We start from the raw sequence: 23,092 nt of genomic DNA, 5'->3' as shown, positions 1-23,092 counted from the left end.
AATTGGATGGGATGCAATGGCTGAATACTGTAACACCTGACTATTTTATAGCTTCTGTTGTCACACAATTCTAACATCAACATTTGCTCCTTACTTTTCAGTTGCATTTTTCTTGAATGGGAGACTTTAACTCCTTAGCTGACACCATCAGCAAAGAGAAGACCCCTGAATTCCTAACACCTACTCTAAGTCTGGAAGCATGCTCAAGAGAACCAGAGGAACTTGCTGTGCTCTGCCCACAGTAACACATGACTGGTTTAAACCGAAACAAAGAGTTGAGTAATGAATTAAGTAGAGTGTGGGTTGCTGTGAAGTTTGGATTACATTGATCCATGGACAATCAGTCTGTAGAGACACTGTGTAAATGGCAATCAGCAAATACAGGTCAAAAAGGCTGTAAATGGCAGATTGCAACCTAACACAGCACACTGAAATATTCTGAAATATCCATGTTTACAAAATCTGACATGTGCATTACTGTGTTGTTTCACAAAAGTCTCTGATATCATTTAACATACCTGCACAAGTGTATTTCACTTTAAGGTTCTGTTAAAGGATCTTTATCAGAGTCTCTGCTACAGTATTGTGACATTTTTTAATCCTCTGAGGAATAAATTAGAATCAGTTTTTGGCAATACAGAAACCTCCTCCCTTCTAGCTGGATTTACTTTTTTAACTTTTCCATCAGTACAAAGCCACTCATTTTGTCAGTGATCATAATCTACTATTTATATACCCCAAATAGAAATGTAACTAATCCTGTTAATTTATAATGAAGATTTTAATGTCACAGCATCCCAGCAGTTACACATATACTAACAAAATCACAGAAAGTGATGCATAGCAGATGCACCATTTTAACTGCAGTATTCCACAGCAGACTGGTACTAACATGGAGTGCAGTTGTCAGCTCAGCATACACCATTAAAAAGAGACCTGTATAATAGAAATAATTTTTAATTCTTAATGGAGACAAAACAGTTGGAGGGACAGAAAAGACAGTATCTCCCATATCAGAACATATCCAATAATTCCCATCAGCTGGCACTCAGGAGATACTAATGGCATCTGAATAAACATAGATCAAATATCTGAATTTTGCAATCTGAATCCATTTTCATTCAATATTATACATATCAAACACCTGAGCTGCATTCCTAACCCTCTGAAAGACAACAGTAAACACCTACAAAATTCTAATGAGCTGTGATTACAGAGTTCCTAATTTAAAAAAAAAAGTGTATTTCATAAATCAACTGGGAAAATATATGCCTTATTATTGCAGTTAGCTTACACTGGATGTTCCTATATGGTACTGGCAAACATATTTTTAATCTTTCTAGGACAGAGAAGACTGGCAGTGTCTTGTTATACAAACATAAATCAGGCTTTATCAGCAACAAGGTATTACTCATTTACATGTCAGATGATTTCTGAATCATCAACTCTAACCACTCTACTGCCAACATAAAAAGCAAACAGTTGAAATAATTATTAGCAAACTTCTTTGGCAAAAACACTCAATCCAAGCTTTGTTTTCTGCACTAAAGTTACTTCTTGGGCTTCCTTTGTAAAACTGGAGTAAAGAATTCTCTTTGTCGTACCCACAGCCACTGAACCCGTTAGGGATCATGAGCACCAGCAACCAAGAGCCAACCAAGACATCCTGGACATACTGCCCACTGACTGAAGCAATTATTAGTATGATGCAGTAGAACAGAGGCAAAACAAAAGTTGTGACACTATATAAGTACTAAGTATATTAGAAATACGTGACACTTTTAAAATTTGGTTATATTGAAAAATACCCTTTAGTTATGTTTCAGCTTTGGAGAGTACAGGGCTTGATTTGAGTCCTGCAAAGTCTGCAAGTGGAAAAAGTCAGCAGCACTTATCATCTGTAACTTCTCTTGCCAGAAATTCAGAGACAGCAAAGAATACATCTGCCCTCCTGATTGAAGGTTTATGCACACTCTGAGAAGCAGGCTAGTGGCACCACTCCAAACCTCTTCAGCACCTTCATCTAAAATTTAATCCTGGAAGTCAAGCACACAAGTAGTTTTTAAAATACAATTCAAAATACATGAACTGCATAGGCTCATGATCACCCTTGACAAAATGGTAATGGAAAAAACAATCTAAATTAACTTGATTAATTTTCAGTTTTTCTTATATGTTTAATTGTGCTACCATGCTACGTACTTGCTGAAATACATGAACAGGAATGTCTTCCTAGACACTTTACAACCAATACAGTTTACCTTGGAAGGCTAAAAGACAGAGGTGGTTGTGGAACACTAGCCTCTACCTGCCTCTGCCTCTACGTGCCTGTAACAACTTTCTTTCTTCTAGAGGATGGTTACATATCTTTTCTCTCCAAGCATCTCTCTAGTGATCAGCCCTTAGATGCTGAATTCTGCATGAACTTGACCATGCTCCAGGTTCCATTCTCCATGATGCAAGCAGTCTTAACCAGCACATCTAGATGTTTTTTTTCTTCTGTTTGAATTACTAGGCAATGTTTGCAAAGCAGAATACAAACTACAGCTAAAGAGACAAGGATTTAAAACCCAGTCTCACTATATAGCTGCATGACCAAATTCCTTGATTAATATCTCAGCAGGCCTAAGTTCTCTAGTGCAACTCCCTCTCTAGTTGTCTGAATGTCCACTTTTTCCCTCACACAGCTCTGTGACAAATGCTTCTGTCTTGTTTATCCCTGAGAAAGCACTTCCATTCAGCAACTTCTTTTACTGTAATTTTTGCTTTGCCAATTTAAAAGCAGCAGGTTGGCTCAAGAGGTGAAGTTTGTGCAGCTGCCTCTCCCACAACTTTGTTAACAATAGTCCAGTGTCTGCTGAGGCTGCCTTTGCTATTAGTGGGTGTTTTTTCAGTCAGCCTTGCTCATTTAACTGATACATCATACAGCCCATGTAGCAATGTCATTAGCTGTTTGCTCTTAGAAAGAGCTAAACCATTAATAACTACAAATACACATCTGCCTTGCTCCTTCCACCCCAAAGACAGTTCTCTCTGAATTGTTCTGTGTGTATGTTAGGTCACTCTGTGGACTAGCTCAGCTAAGAACTAAAGCCATGACAAATGTTTTCAGCATTGAAAAAAGTCACTGCTGGAAATTAAAACATGTCATGTTAGGTTTATGAAACATTATCCTTCTACTGAAAACACGAACTATATACAAACTATGATCTGTTTGTGGTGACTATTTACCTGTGCACTTTTTTTAAAGCCATAATTGTCCTTTTGGTTTGTATTCCATTTTTGTAGTAATAACCTGCTTGAGAGAAAAAGAAAACCTGAAGAACTACAGCAGCTTTTCACACATATACTAGCTTCCCACATCTACTCAGACATATCCTTGTGTGACAGAAAAGGAAGTTTAATGCGTTTTAAAGCTCTTTGCAAGTACTTTTGCCTGCTATTACTACTGAAATGGCACTTTCTGGCTCTGGGTTGGCAGTTAGGAAGTATAACAACAAAGAAACATAAGGATCTATACAATTTAACTTCACTCTGGTTCTAGGCAGGTATCAAAGCTAGCTCTGAATGACAACAGAAGCAGCAGGGAATGGTGTGCCACCAGAAAAAGACAGTGAGATATAAGATCTTTGAGAGAATTATTTTGTCAGATCCTTTGGTAAATCAGAAAATTCAAGGGTGAAGAGGAAGGCTTAAGGAATCGTCCCAGAAAACATCTAGTAAAATGTTCCAGGTCTTCAGAGGCAGAAAGAAAGAGAGATCCATGGTAACTTGAGAACAGAAGAAAGATCTCACATTATTCCATGCAGAGAACATAATTGTAGCAGAGAATGGATGATGATGCAGTTAGAGAAGTCAGGATGAGGCAGGATAGAAGGAGCCCATACAGATTTTGGAAAACAAAAGTAATTTTCATTTCTGAATAAGAAGTCATACTAAAGGAAGAGGTACTAAAAAGAACATTGCATGACATTAACAAGAGCCAATTTGCTCTTTAAATAATATATACAAAGATAAATACATTGATTTGGAAGATGACAGAAGCCAGCTAGGAGAGGAACAATCTAACGTAATTTCTCTTCAACATAAGAAATGGAGGGACAACAACTGAGAGGAAACAACAGCCTTGAAGTTTAACACTTTTTTAGAATCTGCTCAGATCCTGTATTGTGATGGTAACTAATTATGTTCGACCCTAAAGCAAACCCCTCTGAAGCAGACACCCTTGCCTGTCATTTACAAAGCCTCAAAAACCCACAAAAATTGACAGGATATGGAGAGAAACAGCAATTATTTTTTTAAATAGTAGATACTAGAAGCCAGAAATTTTTGTCTTCCTTTCATGAAATAAAAATGCAATTATGGCAACATTCTTCATACTTACCTCAATGATTTTGCCTGCTTTAAGAAACTTCTAGCTTTTGCAACTTCTTGAGTAAGTTTCTTCAAATCATCTCCTTCAAAGTAAGGGAAAACTGGATCCTGAAAACAGAATTAAAATATTCTACCTTAACTTGCACCTAATTAATTATTTTCAATTCCTTCCAAACTAAGTAACTGAGACTGAGCTCTAAATCACCCTGCTCTTGTCTACTTGCAGATACAAGATTTTTTCTCTCTCAAATCCTATATTGCATTGTATACTTTCATGGGTTTGGTCACTTGACCAAGGCAGCTGGCACAGAGGCAAAGCCAGATATTAAGATTTACTCTTTTGCTTTCAATGAGAAGTATCTTAGGAGTCTTGTATTAATTTTTCTCATGATTTTTCTTTTTTAAATGTGGTTTGACTACTGATGAAGAACTAAGTTGAAATGAAACAAAGGCAAACCAAACAAAACCAATCCATTCAACATACATCTTCATCATCAAGCCCCTCTGTCAACATTCTGTGTGCTGCTAACTGTCCATCCACATCTCCAAAGCTGCAGTGGTAGCGCCCTCCTGTTTGAGAAGCAAGCTTCTTCAGAAACTCATTAGCTCCTCTGTTAACAACAAAGTAGGAGGTAATTTATGAAAATTATTTCAGTGAGAGCAACAGCAATAGAAAAATATTTCCTACAAATTCCTTAAAAAATATTACATCAAAACAAATAGATTGGAGGACACAATTATAAACTTCTTTGTAATTTCTAACTGTCTGTTGCTAATGAAGGAAATACACTGCTGAGCCATCATAACCTCCAAAGACAGGCTATTTTTGGACAAGAGGCTCAGTACAGCGACACAACCAGAAGAAGCTGAACCAAAAAGTGCAGAAGGAAGACTGGCAGCTTAAGGACAGTAGTATTTTACTCAGCAGAAGAAACCCAAAAGCTTGGAGACCCCATGAAAGGAAAAAATATTTTGTGCATGCCCCATATTTAATTCTCTTGCCTAAGCCTCTATTACTTGCCATTGTCCAAAAAGAACCATTGGGATAACTGGGATAGTTGTTACTGTATTCTTATAGCAAGTTTGCTAAATCACACACTTCTGCTGCCTTTTATACATAATTTTAGAGTCATGTCTCCCAAACTGGATACTAACAACTCCACAACTAGGAAATCTCTTTGAAAGGAAGCAGCAAATTTTGTTTCAGAATAACTTGCAGTCAGAAGTGAGATATTTCTTCCTTATTAGCAGATTTCCTTGACAGACAGTTATTGGCTATCAACCAGTTAACTAAATTATATGCAAATTAATGAACTCAAAGTATTCGTGTTTTAAAAGCCTCTGCAGAAATACTTGGCTTTTTCAACTAAAGACCAGGAATTTTATGTACCAAGAAATCTAGTACAGCTGTGGAAGGTGTAGGCCATGTGGCAACTACCTGTGTCAGAACAGCCTCCCCAGTTCCCAGATGTATGAATATCTAGCTTGATCCTGGTGTTCACTGAACTGAGCACATGGCCCATCTTGATAACACAGCCTTTTGACAAGGAAGAAACTACTAACTGTAAAGATTTTTTGTTGTTTTTCTTGCAAAGTATCATATACCTGTCTGTACAGCTAAAAGAAATGGTGTGGATTTTAATAGCTTGTTTCTTTCTTAATCTTTCAATTTCTTTCAAAATCAGATTGCAGCTGGTATCTGGTTTTCCATCAGTCAGTACATACAGTGCCTCCACATCTTGGAGACTGAGAGCTTTCTGGAAAGCAGAACATAAGCTTTACAAATGAGTACAAGACAAGCCATACTTCAGAATGAATATGTCATTCAAATGAACTAAGATAGCTTTATATTTACCACATAATTAATCAAGTTAGTGTTGTCTTTTTGTTTTCACTGTATGAAAGAGATCAAGGATATCAATTTGAAATACAAAACAAGTAGATAATTTGTAGTGTTATATACATAATTATACATAATATATTCATAAACAGGGCACCTCCAAACATTGACTCATTGAAATAAACCAATTAAATAGTTTTGGAGAACTGATGACAGAAGATTTTTACATCACATTTTGTGAGAGTTAAAGATGCTTAATGTCTGGAAATCAGGCTCACTGGGTCTTGGCCTTGTTATATTATGAAAACTTGCTGTGTAACTGAGTGGATATTTTTTGTAATACAGACATGCCTCACAGTCCTACTGAACTTGATTCATTATGAATTCTATAACATTTTAAGGAGATTCTGTGAGGGTGCCTGGAAGAAGAATCATTCCTTTAAGGCAACATTTCTTTTTTGATTAAAATTTAAATCTCATGAAATTGCAAGTTCTTTCACTCTCCATTTTAAATTATTATAACCAGTTAATTTCTACATAAGTTTTTGAAAGGGAAAAGTTTCTTCACCTGTAACTGAAATTCAAGAATTGCACTTAGTGCCCATGTGATTCCATCAAACACTGCTTCTTTAAAATCCCTGCTTGGCTCAGAGCAAATGTATCACAGCCACAGCTGTGCATAAGCACCATTTTGTGCAACTGGCTATTTTATCTCTCCAGTATTCTTTGAACACAAATATCAGTGCAACTATTGTTATTTCAAGTTTTTCTTAAACTCAGTAGGAGCAATGAATACAAGTATCTATGAGCCCCAGAGACAGAAACAGTGGCATGACTCCAGATCTGTTCAGTGTTTTGCATATAAAATGTATGGTTTGACTAAAATAATTTTCCTAAAATATTATGAGTTAGATGTGTTTTATCACCACAATACATTATGTCTCCTTCAAAATGTGGTAAACAATGTACTAACCTGTAAAGCTGTAAGGATGCATGAATTACCATAAGCATGGAATGTGGACACCCACTGCACAGCATCGTGACATGTTGCATCAGTTGCCTGTACAAGACACTCCTTCCAACACTCTGTATTTTCTGCAAACCTCAGCAGGTTAAACCTGAGGAGTAAAGGTGGAGCACAACGTTTAATCAATACTGTCACTCACTCTGGATAAGCCAGTTTTGAAAAAAACTTAAGAAAACCGAAAAGAACAAACACAACACCAAACCCAATAGAAAGAAAAACAACCCAGGAGCCTGGTATTGGATTAAGGTCTTGAGCTTTGGAAGAGCCAGAAAGCATATCTCAGTTCATGTCATGTGTATTTTGGACAAGCAAAATAACTACTTGAGCTTCAGTATCGTATTATGTGTAATTATTAAGTGACCTTAATACATATAAATAAGGAGTGCAGGTTTCAGTCTTTATCAGTAGTACCTCATACCTGACTTCATTTTTTCTCAGCTGTTCCCAGATAAGGGAGGCAAGTTCTCTCGTGATATGTGCCAAACATGGGTCCATGGAACCAGATGTATCGATCAGAACACAGACATTTGCTTCTAAGATGGTACCAAACACCCTTCGGCTTCCTGGATCAGAACATTAAAACTAAGTAAGTGCCATTACACAGACTTATTTTATTGAACACATTATTTTATTGAGCATACTATAAAATCTTCACTCTTCAGGGTTTATTCTGGGCACATTTCTACATAATAAATTCAAATCTGTCTGGCAAATAAATCTCCTGCCTTTTCAAATCTAGCACTACCAAGCATTAATTACTAGCCAATTGTAGCAACTTTCATTGAACAATTGGTAGCTCCTACTGTACAATTCAGCAAAAAATTTAACTGTTTTCCAACAGAGATCTTTATAAGCAACAGAGGGATCAAAATACTTTTCACCAGCAGTGATGCTGAGCTTCTAAATAAGGTACATTCTTAGAGAAAGAAACAGAAAAGCTAATTTTGCTTGGATATTTAAACATATATATTTTATTGGTAGAAAAATTCTGACACCAGGAACCTCGTATTCATGAACACAACATTAAAAAGGAAAAACTTACATCACAGTCCTAATTACTTCACAGCAATTTAAATGTTTATCAGCTACATGGATGCCGACTTCTCTTGTGTTCATAAAAATATGTTTTACAATTTCATTGAAATGCAAAACAGATGACCTTTATTCCTATTTGAGGTCCAGATTTATTCTAGAAATAGTAGACAAGATTTTACATATATTTAAGTCCTGCTTTACAGAAAAACAGATGCACACCAATACCTGACAGAAGCCACTGGATTCTTTTTATATAGCACTTCAACACCTTCTCCAGTTGTTCAGTGTAGATTTCCAGTTCTTTAGGTTGAAACTGCAGATGTTTCACAACCCCCTGGAAAAAATCAGTTTGTACGTTAGCATCTTGCTCCAAGAGATCTGAGCTCAGCTGCTATATATGCAATGTCTGCATCAGAAATCAGGGAGATGAGGTTTTTTGCCTTTATCTCTGTGAAGCAGTGTAAGAAAAGTTCTGTGACTCTTCTGTTACTAATTCCCAAATTAGGAAAGCCCAGCTCTCATCTCAGCCAGTTGTGCTGGGCAACAAAATTATAAAACTGGACTGGACAGATGCATCTGTCATTATTTCTAACAGTTTCATAGATATAACAGAGCAATAATATCCTGGATTTAACTTTCTACGCTTCTTTCCAGTCACCACACAAAATGAAACCATTAAGATCAAACATTTTACCAGTTTTGACTCACATGATTTTTAAAAGCTTTACCTAAAATTTTAAAATAATTTTTCTCCCTGTATGAGCAGAGGAGATGCTATCCATTATAAAGATCCATGCAGTATGCCCTTCAGCCACACTGAATATTTTTTCTGCTGAATAAAATACCTCTGGCTTTCTAATAAAAGGGTGATTCAGAGAGAACAGGGAAGGAGTGGAAGGAATGTCACACCAGCAAGACACAAACACTGAGCAACATGCATTGTCTTCAACAAATACAAAACCCTTCAGTGATGTAGGTTTAAGACATCTGCAAAATCTTACATTGATTTCCACACTAGGGAAGATAGCACAGTATTTTGCTGATACTTTCTTGTGCAGAGACTCCACAGTTTTCTTTTGGTGAGTACAACTTGGACCAAACATCAGTCTGGGCAATTCCAGGTTAAGCTTTTTAATACTGTACTTGGTCAGCCACTTGTAAGACAAACAAATGGAGCAATTGGTTGTAGTAAATATGAGAACAGTTTAAGTAATAATACATTATACAGAATCACAACGAACACGTTCGCATTAATTCATATAGATAATTCTAAAATGACCATGTATTAGTAAGGAGCAAAATACCTCTTTGCTTGAGCAGATTTCCTCTTTTTTTGGCAATGTAACAGAGGGAACAGTCTTTGTTATGGACATTATCTTTGGGTACTTTCGGTATATTGTACCTAGTGTTGAAAATGAACAAAGTAATATTGGGAGCCTGAGGTTTATATCATGGCCCTATTGAATCATATATAACTGTTGATTAAAAAAGAAAAACAACAAAAAAACAAACAAAAATATTCCAAAATGCAGACTAGCATTACATGTACAATTCCACATTTTAAAAAATTGCACAGTTTCTATCAAAGGACTTTAAAAATCCCTTGTTTTTAAAAAATGTCAATTTCAAAAACTTATAAACCAAATCTTTTGTAATCATATAAACCATGATGACAGCATTTTTCCTTGGAGCATCTTTAACCAGGAGATCTCAAAGGACTTTACAAAAAAACAACCCCAAAACAACCCAATAAAAAAAAAGACCCCGACCCCCACAGAAGAGGCAACCCTGCTTCAAAAAAACACAAAACCAAACACCAAACCAGAAAATCACCATCACTATTTGATAACGAAACTCACTTTCATTCTCTATTTCAAGTACATTGATTGTAAGTGACTTAACATTCAAACAGTTTAATAAAAACATTGGTAAGAAAAAGGCTTCACTTCACCCATCATACCCTAGTAACACATACCTACATTTCTTCCTTTATCGGTATAAAATACTGACACAGAAAACTCTGGCTGCTTCCTCGGTTTATGCTTTCTTTTATGCTCAGTCTGAGGCCACTCTTTTATTGCTTGTGCTACAGATAAAAAAAGATGTTGACTTATTTAATTTTCTTAGATACTGGTTAAGAAACATCAAAATTATATAACTATTAATGCTACTTTCATAGAAATGGAAACCAACGCCCAAGTTTATAAATTACCATCAGGAAGAATCACTGGGCATAATTTAAAAGATTAGGGGTTTAGAATAAGCATAGTATTTGTTGGAATAACCAATTAACACTGTGCAGAGCATCTCATATGCAAATACGAATTGGGATTTCTAATCACTGCTTTGTATCAACAATGTAGTTTCAATAAATCAGTAGATTTCAAGACTCAGATTTAATGCAAGAAAATTAATTCGCAGATGTGAGCAAAGATGCAAAGAAAAAAGATAGGAAAACTGTAATAATGGAGGAGAAAGAAATTGCACTTTAAGGGACTAGCAATGACTGGAAGTAATTTAAGAGCTGTTTCATATACCAGGAGAAGTTGTAAGACTCAGCTCTTCAGATAAACTGACATTTGTGTTGTTACTGGGTCATATATAAATCAAGTGGAACAGCATATTAATTACAATAGGGTATAAAAGGATTCGCAAATATATATATATAGAGAGAGAGTAATAACTCAATAATGATTCCAACATGGAACAAAGCAGGGCTCTACTTCCACCACATGCTTGACATTTCCTGGTACAGGACAGGTATTCAACCATAGGATCTGGAAATAGTTACAGAGCTGTGCAGGGTTTCTTCTTCTCACCCCCTAGAAGGAAGCTAGATATACTACATCTAAAACTCATGCCAAAGGTATTTCAAAACAACCTCAATGTTTCCTCTCTGAGTGATTAAAGATTAAAATCACAAGTGTTTCTAAAAACTTAAATTAAATCTCTAACTTAATACTGTCTTTTAAGCAAAACCCCAAAGCAACTGAAGGCAAAAAGCCATTAATCCATACTGACCTGGTGGAATTTCTGCTTTGGCACTAGTAGGACGCCATGCCAGTACTCTTGTGGAAGCATTTCTCCCAGCACTATGGTTGTCTTTAATACACTATAAGCATAAATAATAGTAATAAAATATTAAAAGCATTTCAGTTGGATCATAATTGCATTATTCAAAACTTGAACTACCCATCATTCTCTAATTCCTGTTTTTCTCTGGCTCTTCTGGCAGGTCAGCAGATCACCATGACAGCCTGTTAATTTGTGATTTATTGCTAGGTTAAGTAACTCTAATTGCTCTGTATTAATTATCTTACCAATTTCGTCTGCTGCCATAAAACTAAAGACTAACATCTACAGGTAGATAAGACCTGACAATTCCAGGTCAAAGGTTAAGTACATCATCTGCCATAGGAAGTTCTGTTAAACTAGTCATTTATATGCTGGAGTGGTGAGCACTGGCACTGGCTGTTTAGGTAGATGACAGATTTCAGCCTCTCCAAACAGATGCATACACAGTCAAAAGGAACAAGGAAAACTTTAACAAAATCCCAAAGGCCTCAGTAGAGTTAACTCCACAGAAATAAGCACAGAAGGCAGGAAACAAATCCCAAATCCTCTTTCTTGTTTATGCTGGCTCTCTGTGAGGCCAAAGACATGCTACTCAGGTGCAGCTCTCTCATCTGTGAATGAGCAGAATACCATAAAATTCAGTACTTGCTGAAAGGACTTGTAAAATAGATGTAATTTAGTAATGCACGTTTCTGCTTTGCCTTTGTTCTCATTTAATGCTAACTGTTCAAGGTCAGAGGAGGGATTATTTAGACAATTTTAAACACTATAATGTGGTTCCATTATAACTAGTTACTTAGCAAGAGTTAATAAGATATGCTTTTTTGTTTATGTAGCATTTTGAATGCAAATTAAAATGTAAATTCAGAGTACTAGCACAGTGTTCTTTTAATTCCTTCAAATTTTCAGCCAGAGCACTTTTCCTAACAAAGAGCAGCATCTGATATTTGGGAAGGATCTCTAATTAAAACACACAGCATCTTAAAAATGGGTCTATTTCAAACCATTCTAGCCAGACTCAAAGCTGTGGGTTTAGGAGGTGGCAACTTCTGTGGCCTTCTCTTCTCTTTCTTTGTGAGCACATTTGAGTGTCCTTCTGGTATAAATGGATTAACAGACTGATTTACTGAACGTTGCTTCAAGGATTCCACTAGGAATGCACACTGAAATGGAAGTTCACAGCATTTAGTAATTCATATACGTGCAGCTTAAGTAAATGACATTTCAAACACAGGATTCTGTATTTAATACTTCACTAATAAATAAAATTAATACAAAATTTATTAATTTGCTAATGTTTAACACCTCTAACTGAACAGAAGCCCTTTTGTCCTGTGCTTGAGCAAACATTCTAAAAGAAAAGGCAACAGTTTGCATATCAAGAGTAGAACAAATTGGAAGACGATGAACTAAGTACATGCAATTTTTAAATTATTACAAAATATTTTAACATCCTACTGAATATCCACCAACTCTTCTTTTTAAAAGTACTTTTGTGACTCAGACTTGCATGCAACAAGGTACTCAGACCTCTGAGCGTGTATCTCACTGCATATATCTTTCTAATCACAATAGCGTGAGAAACAACCATACTGCCAGACTGGCTGTACTTCGTTAAGTATCTTTGGAAAAAGTCACATCCATGTAATAAGGAGAGAGATGGTCTAGATCTACACCCCTAGTTCTACACCCTTAGTACACATAATACCTACCTTTTGGGAGTAGTTGTTTGCTTTTTCCATTTCAGACACAATAATAGTGATATCATCACTTTCAAAAATACCTGATAATCAAATATAGGCTAATGAGTGTTAGTTTTCAAAGTGTACAAAATATATATATTTTTAGTGTATAACAATTTTAGAGCATGCCAAATAAAAATGAAAAGAATCAAAGAGCCTTGGTTTTCTTTAAGCCAGTCAGTCTGTGGACCTACCACATTAGTAACTATATCTTTACAATATCTAGCAGAAAACAGTGAATTCAAATAGGAAAAAAAAATCCTGCATTAAGGCTGCATTATAATATTCTGCAATAGAGTTAAATGCCTCAGTCAAACTAGGACCTCTGTTTATTACCTCAGTGCTTGTGCAGTGCTATCACATGCTAAAAAAAGTGAACTCCTTAATTGGGGGGTAGAAGCATTAGTATTATTAGTTAATAAAAAAGAAGTACATGCTGACTTTCCATTTCACATACCTTCTTCTCCAAACCAATGAAATGTCCCATTGGCTGCCTGTACAATTTCTTTAAAAGCAATGGCAGCTTCAGCTGGGCTAGCATAGTGGGCTGGAATAATCCCCTTGGACTTCACATCCTCCACAACACTGAACAGACAGACATGAAGCTGCAAATCAAAACCTCTGCAAACCTCAGCCACGTAAGCACTGATTGTGTGCTGTAAGATAGAGAAAGGACAAATCAATCAATCAATCAGTAGTCACCCTCTACCCTAGATGAGTTTCCATCTGCTCCACTGGTTCCTGACCTAATGTACAAATACTCCCAACTTGAGCAATTCCATACAGGACCATCCCCTGAGCAGCTGAACGCCTCCTCAATTCACACACATGTACAAAACCTGTCACAATTGCTACTAACAATGGCAATAGCATGACTGCAACCAAGTGAGATGGGGTAGATATGGGAATCAAAGCCATGAGTCATGGATGCCCAGGTATCCATGACTGAACCCAAGCAATGGATTTCTGTCTCTGCATCTGTACTATGGAGTTCCACTATGAAACTATTTGCAGCTTTGTTCCCATGAGTTGTAAGGAAATCGTATCACATGAAAAATCAGAATTGGTTTGTTTAAACTCAGAAATTTGCAGTGAAATGATGGCCAGAGCTGGAGCGGAAAGGAAATCCTAAAAACACCTCTTGAATTTTCTTTGATTCAAATATTATCCATTATTGCTACCTTCAGCACATGAATAGGAATTGCCAAAATGGAAGTTTGAGTTGTGCTGACTTAGAAGTGTAAAAGGAGTTATTTTGCCAACAAGCTATGATGACTAGTCAAAAGGGAAAAAGAAGGAAAAAAAAAAAAAAGAGAGAAAAATAACACTGAGATTAATTCTGATAGGAAATTACAAGAGAGTTGCAAATCCTGTGATGCTACTTACTGTTTCCTGATCAGGTATTCCAGTAGTCAGCAGGTAAAGTCCTTGTGATTTGTGTTTATCTTTGTCTCTGAAGTCTACTTCCACAGCTCTCCTAAGTGCACTCAGGAAATTTCTACTCCCTTTGCACTGCAAGCTCAACACCCACCTAAAAAACATATTTACAGTTAAAAGAATGAAGCAACAAAACTTTTGTTTCTACTGAAAGGAATAAAGAGAATTCAGAATCTTAAATAACACTGGAGTTCAGAATTTTTGACAGAGAGTAAAACCAGATTATACAATGACCCAAATTACTTGCTCTAGTTTCTGTACTGCCACCACAACAAACCAGCTTTTAAGGTAAGAGTCTGAGCATATAGATGAGAAAGAATTTTCTCTTAATGTTTTGTGGAAAAACTGTAATATAGTAGAACTTATAGGAATAAAAAGAAACTACAAAAGTATAATTGAATAGTTGAGGGTATGATTCCACAAACAGAAACCTGGCATTTGTTTCCAGTGTATGTGGGGAAAGAAAACACAGTTCAGTTTTCACACCCCATTTGAGGTTAAAGCAGTATTCAATTTTTCATGTAAGCTGTGCATTTCTCACAGACATTTCTGTACCTGTATATGTATATTCCATATACATATGAAATACAAAGTCACTAAAACATATTAACCTTTATAATGCTGTTTTCACAATAAACCATCATCAACAATCAGTGCAGAGCAGCTCATGGCAACATATTTTTTTAATATGATCGACTTACCAATTTTCTAAATTATTTACAATGCTGTTTAAATCTTCCTCTGTTTTATCTGTTACTTAATCTATTACTTTACTCTGATTACTTAATTCAGATGCATGGGAAAGTTATTCACTCCTACCTCCAAGCATTTTGTAAATTTTCTGGTTTGGAAGGAACCATTTCCATCTGCCAAGGCACAACGTCACTCCCAAATCTTCCATGGAAAGATAACAGCAATTAGTTTTCAGATTATGCTTTAGAACCAGCAAAAAGATAAATTCACTGGAAAAGAAAAATCTCATTTGGGGTATTACAGATGTAAAATTGCCTGATTTTCTATTTCAAACCATTTAATCATAAGCTGTGTGTAGTAGCTGACAGCCTAGAGGGAAGGAATGCCACCCAGAGGGACCTTAACAGGCTGGAGAGGTGGGCCAGTTACTACTTTGGTCTTCGTACATCTGATCCATGCAAAAAAATCAGTTCTATCCTTGCAATAACTTCATCATAAAACACTAAATATGATTGAAAAATCTAAAATATATCCATTAGTAACTACAGTCTCTCAGCATTCTTCTTTCATTGCAATGCATAACAATTGTTTTAAAAGAATCCTAAATGGTTGCTTACGCAATAATATTGAAGTAATTCGTATTTGACATTTGTTCCTCAAGTAGAAGTCGCAAAGAATGTTGGATATGGATGATGTGCATAGAGTTTGTCATGGATATATCAACAAGTATAACCACCCTGGATAAGAAATATGTTAGTAACAAAAGAAAATCTTATTTGATTACATATTCTTATCTTCACTTTAACTTGCCAGGGAAAGTATCTTCTAGCTATGTATCAAAATGTATAAACACTGAATCTGTATTTAAGGTGAGATTAAAAAAAAAAATAGTAACAGAAACTCCTATCTAAACAGGTTCTCTTTCTCCTCTGCACTTGAATATCCAAAACACGCCTGAAACATGTAGATTTATCCAATTAGAAGATCTGTTGGATAGTTCATTGTCCTTTCCCCAGCCATCATTCCAGGAACATATGTAGCACAATTCCGAAGATAAAGCTTTCCCCCAGCAAGTCACTGACAGACTGGTTGCTCAGGTATGGACTGATTAATGTTATCTGGCATGTTTTGAGAAAAAGTATTAATCATGACCTTCTTCAGCATGGTCAATATTAAATCTTGCTTGTAGAAACAATGTCAGATGGTTAAAGTTAATGGACAGGGGACATCTTGGGAGCAGTGGTTATGAAAAGAATCACAGATGTGGTAGGCAGTCAATGGGATGTGAGCTCCCAACACAGTAGTGGCCAGATGGGTTAATTCAATCCTTGATCAATGGACAAGAAAATCTCTAGTAACAATGGACTCTGCTATCTTCCTTTAGCCTCAGCCTTCCTATGCAAAGTTGTGAACAGGATAAAAAGAGTGATTATGCAATTGAGGTTGGGCAAGACCCAAGATACCATGCAAATAAATACCATCTTCAAGTGCATAATCAGATTAAGATCTCCTGTCTCCTGCAGGGAAAAAAACCTTAGGTTTCTGAGTACATCTACTCTGACATTTTTATCTAGCATTAGAATGTACTTCAACAAGTGCTGGAGGCAGAAGGTAACTGGCAGGATGAGTCTCATCTTCTGATAAGAACCCACGAGATGCTGTGCAGAAAAACTCTTGGCATAAATACTAACAGCACAGGCTTGGAAAGCTGACTGTGAACACCACCTTTGGCCAGAAACAGCAGGTTATGTTTATGTGTAATTTATGATGGAACATTCACATTTAAAAGACTTACCCTGTCTCAACTCTGTGTTGACTGGTGATCACTGGATTCAAATGAATCATTTAAAAAGCTGAGTATCAGTATCTGTTTGCAGAAGTAGATTTCTTACACTGGTCATATCTGCAATTGTTGTCTCTACTTCTATTTTCTGCCCTGTATTCCTTGGTGCTGACTTACACAGAAGGCAAAGGCTGGTGAACCAGAACCATCACCAATACACAAAAAAGAGCTATTAGAGTACAATACCTCCTTTCACAAACACTTCCCCATATTCTTCTGCTAGCAACAGACAGCCAGTCAATTCGCTTCTCATAGGTTCTTACCATTTTAGCAAGGAGTTTCTACAGATAAAATAGAAAAGTTAAAAAGTTAAATTATGTCTTTTATTGCAAAATGCTTAATACAGAAGTAACATGACAGCATAGTCATGAGAAAAAATAATTATTTTCATTCATTTTGACAGCAGCATTTCATTCTTAGTAAAGGTAAAAAAATACAGTCCATGAGAAAAATATCCAATGATGAAAAAGCAACAAAGGGTCCAAAGGTCTAAATTCACCTCTTAAAGTATGACAACCTTCTATAGAGAAAGCAGAAATAATTTCTGCTGACTTTTGAAAATTATTGGCTATGCTGAAAGAACATCTGTCCCTGACATTCACATAAGTAAAAATATATTGTGCATGGCAAGAGTGTTGTAGGAACACTATCAAGGCTAAAATGTTGCTCCTGGTAAAAACTCAGTTTGTTTTGATGGACCATCTGCAGAATGCTACCTTTTAGCAATCACGTAGAGCTTACTATATTTGGATCTCATAATTTTACAATGGAAACTACTAGCTACTTTCCATGTGGAAAGGGTGAAAAATTCCCAATGAAAAGGCTAATGTGATGTCTCTGAAAGTACAGATCAGATGCTGAATTCATAATATCAGCTAATATCTCCAAATCCTATGCAACTCTCCATATGGACTGTACTGCATTGCTGGTCTTAAGGTACGCCACAGGATTTCAAACAGAAGGAGAGTGGGTGCTAGATGCTGCAGGATCCACCTCAAACTACACAGGAGAAGCAAACTCACATTTGTGTACAAATTATCCAAAGAATACAGGCTAATGCAAGGTCATGATCCATGATCCAGGCGACCTAATTTTATTCTTATGGCTTTCTTCATAACAGACTTTCACATGCTTCTACCTCCTTCCCTTCATGCAGAAACCAACATCACTGATCTGGAATGCTGTCTTTTTTTCATCATTCCCCTTAATTCACCATTCCTCCCATCTACGTCCATCCATGAGTTGAGAGAAGCTCACATATCAAAGAAACTCATGTCACAGTGTATTTTTGTAATTCCTTATTCAACCAGTCTTCTGGATTGTTTGATAGTTTAAGATCAAACATTTATTTCAAAATAATTCCTTGCCTTGACTGTTTCCTGCACATCTGAGGGACTCGGATGCTATGACAGGAAGAGGCTCTGGTTTGCTGCTGGTTTATGTGCCTTTCCACATTCATATCACACGTCATCTTTCAAGTCATGCAAGAACCATCCAAGCTTACCCCTACACTCCTTCCTTGAGTCTTCCTTGGTCTAGTTAGCTGATTAGACATGCTTCTTCATAAAACAAAGAGATAAAACATAACACTTTTTTTTTTTTTTAATAGTTAAAGCAATATTAAATGGGACAGTTCTGCTAAAGCAAGCAGGAGTGCTCTGTTGTTTTGTGTTGTTTCAATGTCCAGGCTAAAAGACTGATACATACATGTGTAAAATAATGTAAATACATTCTCACACCTAGATCACAAAATACACACTGTTGTATTTATAAGTGGACTCTTCCTCTTACTTAGCCTCCTTCCTACTATAAGAATCTGGGTCCCAAGTCTGACCACATCACTGCAGACTGACATGGACAGCTGACTGCACATGAATCCCTGCAATACTGATGTAATAGGACAGTTAATGTGGAATAATTAGATGGTAATCTAGCCCTGGCAAGGCCACATAACTACAGACAACTCACCTGATAGTTGTATAATGCTGGCAGGTCAATGTGGATATTTTTCACAGTCCCATCATACCATTTAAACTGCATCATTGCTTTCTAGAAGGATAAATAATACACTTATGTGCTTACAGAAGCCTGTACAAGCTGCAATAACATGGAATTCCTCCCTGCATCATCCTATGACAATGGCCTAAGTATCTGATTTGAATTCCTGTTAGAGCGTGTAGAATTTTGGTAACTTAGAAAGTACTGATTAGAAAAATGTAGTGGTAGAAAGAAGAAAAAAAACCAAACACCTCAAAGAAGAAAAGGTCCCCATCACTTACCTCATGTATTGTTGATGATACTGTTTTTTTAAGAATAGGTACAAATTCTTCCACAGGAGAGAAAGCATTGGGAGCCAAAACTTGATAAAGGTTTAACTTTTTAGCTATAGCAAGGAACAAATAAATTAAATAAAACATCTGCTCTTTAATTAATGTTTCATATCTGTTAAACTTTATTTTTTCTGTGCTACCTTTCAATCCATTTGTCTTTAACCAGTCCTTTGAGGTTCTGGGCAGGGCAGATGTTGTTTGAATAACTAACGGTCCTTCATGCTTTGGAGGCTTTGCTAGGAAGTTGGAAGGTGCTGTATTTGCAAATTCTGTGGAAACCTAGAACAGATTTTACTGGTTTTGGCTTCAATTTCCTCTTACAATGGGATGGCCAATACACAATATTCAGAGTTCACTTATCAAAATACCAGATTAAAAATATAAATTTTTTTCATATCGTGAACACTAAAAACTTATACCCCTGATACTTCAAAGTACATCTGAAAATAAAATGATACATACATCTGCTATTCTACTAATAAGTGAGCCACCAATTCCCCTTTGAAAACTCTGTTTGATGCTCTTGAGCAGGTCCTTAGCCTTCTGAGATTCCTGAAGTAGCAGATGAACATCACTGCTATCAATATTCTGTACAGTTAAAAACAAAAAGGGAAAAAAATACGTTAACTACTATTCAAATACCAACCAAACACAGCTTTCTTACTTTGATGTGCACACATCCATAGAAGACTGCCTGGCAGAAAAGAATTGAGTGTAAATTTATCTAATGCTGTGCATATTAGTTTGAGTCAGTCTACAATAAGTCACTGCTTTCGTCCTATTAATCAGCTTCAAGTCCATGAACATCTGCAAAATTCATTGTGCACTTTCAGCTGCAGAAAGAATTAACTACAGGTTTGTCAGCCACATCCTGAGCACTTCTTTGACAGAGACTTTCAGCACCAGATCTTGTTATAAAACCTTCTACTTCTAGAGTGAAGAATCATCAAAAAGACAGAAAAATGCTTTGCCTCTCTAGCTGTCACCTACCTCTATCTCTGAGGAGTAGAAATGATAACGGCCTCTTACAGCTCCTGCAAGGTTCTTTAGAACTACCTACATACAGGAAGAAAAGCAGTCACTTTTATTTGGTGGCCTCTTTTGATAACATGGGTTGTTGGTATTCAATTCCCAATTAGAGCTAAGGAAACAATCTTTGAGGTACATGTAGTGAGAAAGCCAAAGTAATTATGCTTCCACTGATTTCTTCCCAGTCTTCTTTGAATATGCCTGAAAAACTAACTCAGTAAAGAAATCCAGAAAATAGGCAATAATGGTCAAGTTCATTCACGTTGTGTTAAAATGCCAATCACTTTCTCTTCCTTTGAAGACAGGCTTGTGCTAAGACATATCAAACATTGAAGTCTTCAAGTATAAGTATTAGGCTATCCTTCTCCTGCCCACAATTACCTCCTTAATCCTTTTCTGCTTTTTCCAGCTCTCCTACCTCCTTTTCTTCTACCATCTTCCACTTCAATCCTTTTCCCCATGACTGCAATACCCTTCCTTCAACAAGTCTTCTCTTCAAACCAGGATTTCAACTATTTCCTCCCTGCCACTTAAGCCACTACATACCTTAGGGATAAGCTTAAAGAAGCAATCAACATTCAAAACCAAGTTTATCTGCAGAAGCTAATAAAAAGTAACTGCTTATCCTAGAACAAAATTGCTTTAATGAGCAGGTTACCTTCCCCATGAGTTTATGAGAGAAGACACTGCAGCTGAATAGGAAATAAATGACAGGACACTTAAAGAAGTTAAGTATTAACACAATTACTCACAGAAGAAGCTGGATTGCTACAATCATATATAACAGTGTGAGTCTGCAGTCTTCTCCCCAGCATACACTGCTGAGCATGGTCAGACAGTATTTCCAAAGACTGATCAGGGCTGATATAAATAAATCAATATGGAAAAAAAAATAATTAACAATGGCAGTAATCAAATGGGGAAAAGCCATACTGAAGACAGGGAAGAAAACTAATTGGGAAAGAAATAACAAAACATGGGAATGTAATCCAGTCATTCAGCATAACTTGACCTCCTCTCCCTCTTTCAACAGTTACTGAGGTACCACTGGTGGGGCTAAGTTTTGTCCTGAAAGCCTGCATGATAATAAAAGCACTAAGATTCTATTCCAGTTCATACAGCTTGTGGATGAAAATGTTCTAAATCATTCCTTGCTAGCTCTGGAAGTTAAAAATATCAGGAATTGTGGTATTGCCCGCAGGGACAATCTGCAATAGGAAAGTTTTCAACTCAGATCTTCAACTGTATGTAAGAATGTCCACTGTCTTCCAAAGGCACAAAAGAAAGTAAAACTCTGCTTCGTGTTTAGAGCTTAGTGACTGACACAGCCTTCATTCCTGAGTTGTGATCATTCTTAATGGCTTGTAAAATCTTTCCTTTCAGCTATACTTCTGCCAGGGACAGAAATTAAGTTTTCACCTGTACATAGTATAAACTTTTGCTTTTTGGTCAAAGCAGATCTAAACAAAACCTAGAACCTTTGAACACTGTGTTCAGTAAGTTAGCTGAAATGTAATCTCAATTACCCTAAATATCAAGCTTGCCAAGCTTCCAACATCCCTTTTTTGTACATTTAAAATAAATACAATGAGTAAATTAGGAGTACAGTAACACTCTTAGAATCCTTGCTGTAGTCTTTTTCTTGTAATTCTGACTCCAGTACTACAAGTCTTCAAATTAAGACAGTAGAACAGCAAAATTTAAGTCCACAGTTTATCTAATCTCAAGACTGGTTTGATTTATTTAATGAGACATCTTAAGTTTTCCATTAGCACTAAGATCAAAAAGGAAATATTATATTTGAATGCTTAATGCTATTTTACAGCAAAATCTAGTTAATCTAATCTTCCCAGAGGTGAAAATAACCCTTCCAGTGACATCCTTAATGGTGCTGAAGGATTTTTACTGATGTAACAGCTGGCAGATTCTCAATAGGTTACTACTATAACTGATCTGCAATGGAAAAATGTATCTTGTTATGAGAAAATAGAAGATTTATAAATAGGAAAAAGGGAAGAAATAAAGGAATGCAGTGGCATGATCTAAAACCACATAAAACCTGGATCTTAAATTTTCCATTTATATTTGTAGCAAGTTCAGCTTCTTGTATTAATTCTGTATCCAAGCTAAAGCTCAGGGTTAGGAGATAACAAATTTACCAGCTTCCTACAATAAGAACCAGAGAGTTCAGCTCTTTCATCATAAGGACATGTTTTAAGGCTTTCAGCAAATTGCAGCCTCGACCAGGCTCCAGCTGTTGTACCCACTGTCTTGCTTCATGTAGCCTAGAGGGAGATAAAAAAGGAGTATGTACACTTAGCTTGCAAATGATCAGCAAGACTACTAAAAACCACAGAAGCAGCTGAGACATTTAATGTATGATCCACCAGCTTGAAATCACTGACTGCATTTCAAATTAATTGTCTTTTTTCCCTTCTTACAAATCACTGCAGGTTTAAGATGAAAAACACAATTATTTTCTACAAGACATTGCTATAATTAAATTGAGACTTTTGAAATACTTGGATTTTTCAAAGAAATGAACCTACTTACACATGAACATTGATGTTTCTTGGACTCTCCCACAGAGGTGAAATTTCTGTACTGAATGAGAGGCAGTACAATTGCTTCTTATAACATAGCTGCTCATCTATTAAGCACTAATAA

The 23,092-nt window shown here is 36.3% G+C and overlaps 1 protein-coding gene across 1 annotated transcript in view; it reads right to left on the bottom strand.

The window, feature by feature from the left end:
• Window positions 1–1,811: 1,811 nt before the first annotated feature.
• Window positions 1,812–23,092, bottom strand: part of VWA3A (von Willebrand factor A domain containing 3A) — a 25,284-nt gene continuing 4,003 nt past the window's right edge. Inside the window, exons 7-33 of the mRNA XM_010003316.1 lie at window positions 22,979–23,085; window positions 22,585–22,710; window positions 21,178–21,286; window positions 20,387–20,452; window positions 19,859–19,984; window positions 19,537–19,675; window positions 19,346–19,449; window positions 19,035–19,115; window positions 17,253–17,347; window positions 15,841–15,960; window positions 15,350–15,424; window positions 14,480–14,624; window positions 13,551–13,749; window positions 13,064–13,134; window positions 12,356–12,514; window positions 11,298–11,388; window positions 10,252–10,362; window positions 9,581–9,678; window positions 9,278–9,430; window positions 8,502–8,610; window positions 7,660–7,804; window positions 7,188–7,332; window positions 5,980–6,131; window positions 4,859–4,985; window positions 4,385–4,482; window positions 3,232–3,295; window positions 1,812–1,865 (exon numbers count right to left, since the gene is read on the bottom strand). Of these exons, the coding sequence (XP_010001618.1) occupies window positions 1,812–1,865; window positions 3,232–3,295; window positions 4,385–4,482; window positions 4,859–4,985; window positions 5,980–6,131; window positions 7,188–7,332; window positions 7,660–7,804; window positions 8,502–8,610; window positions 9,278–9,430; window positions 9,581–9,678; window positions 10,252–10,362; window positions 11,298–11,388; window positions 12,356–12,514; window positions 13,064–13,134; window positions 13,551–13,749; window positions 14,480–14,624; window positions 15,350–15,424; window positions 15,841–15,960; window positions 17,253–17,347; window positions 19,035–19,115; window positions 19,346–19,449; window positions 19,537–19,675; window positions 19,859–19,984; window positions 20,387–20,452; window positions 21,178–21,286; window positions 22,585–22,710; window positions 22,979–23,085 (3,069 nt within the window). The remainder of the gene's footprint in view (window positions 1,866–3,231; window positions 3,296–4,384; window positions 4,483–4,858; window positions 4,986–5,979; window positions 6,132–7,187; window positions 7,333–7,659; window positions 7,805–8,501; window positions 8,611–9,277; window positions 9,431–9,580; window positions 9,679–10,251; window positions 10,363–11,297; window positions 11,389–12,355; window positions 12,515–13,063; window positions 13,135–13,550; window positions 13,750–14,479; window positions 14,625–15,349; window positions 15,425–15,840; window positions 15,961–17,252; window positions 17,348–19,034; window positions 19,116–19,345; window positions 19,450–19,536; window positions 19,676–19,858; window positions 19,985–20,386; window positions 20,453–21,177; window positions 21,287–22,584; window positions 22,711–22,978; window positions 23,086–23,092) is intronic.

The sequence above is a fragment of the Chaetura pelagica genome, unplaced genomic scaffold, assembly GCF_000747805.2.
Source record: "Chaetura pelagica isolate M959 unplaced genomic scaffold, ChaPel_1.0 scaffold138, whole genome shotgun sequence".
NCBI classification, from domain to species: domain Eukaryota; kingdom Metazoa; phylum Chordata; class Aves; order Apodiformes; family Apodidae; genus Chaetura; species Chaetura pelagica.
This window is presented reverse-complemented; position numbering and strand designations above follow the sequence as displayed.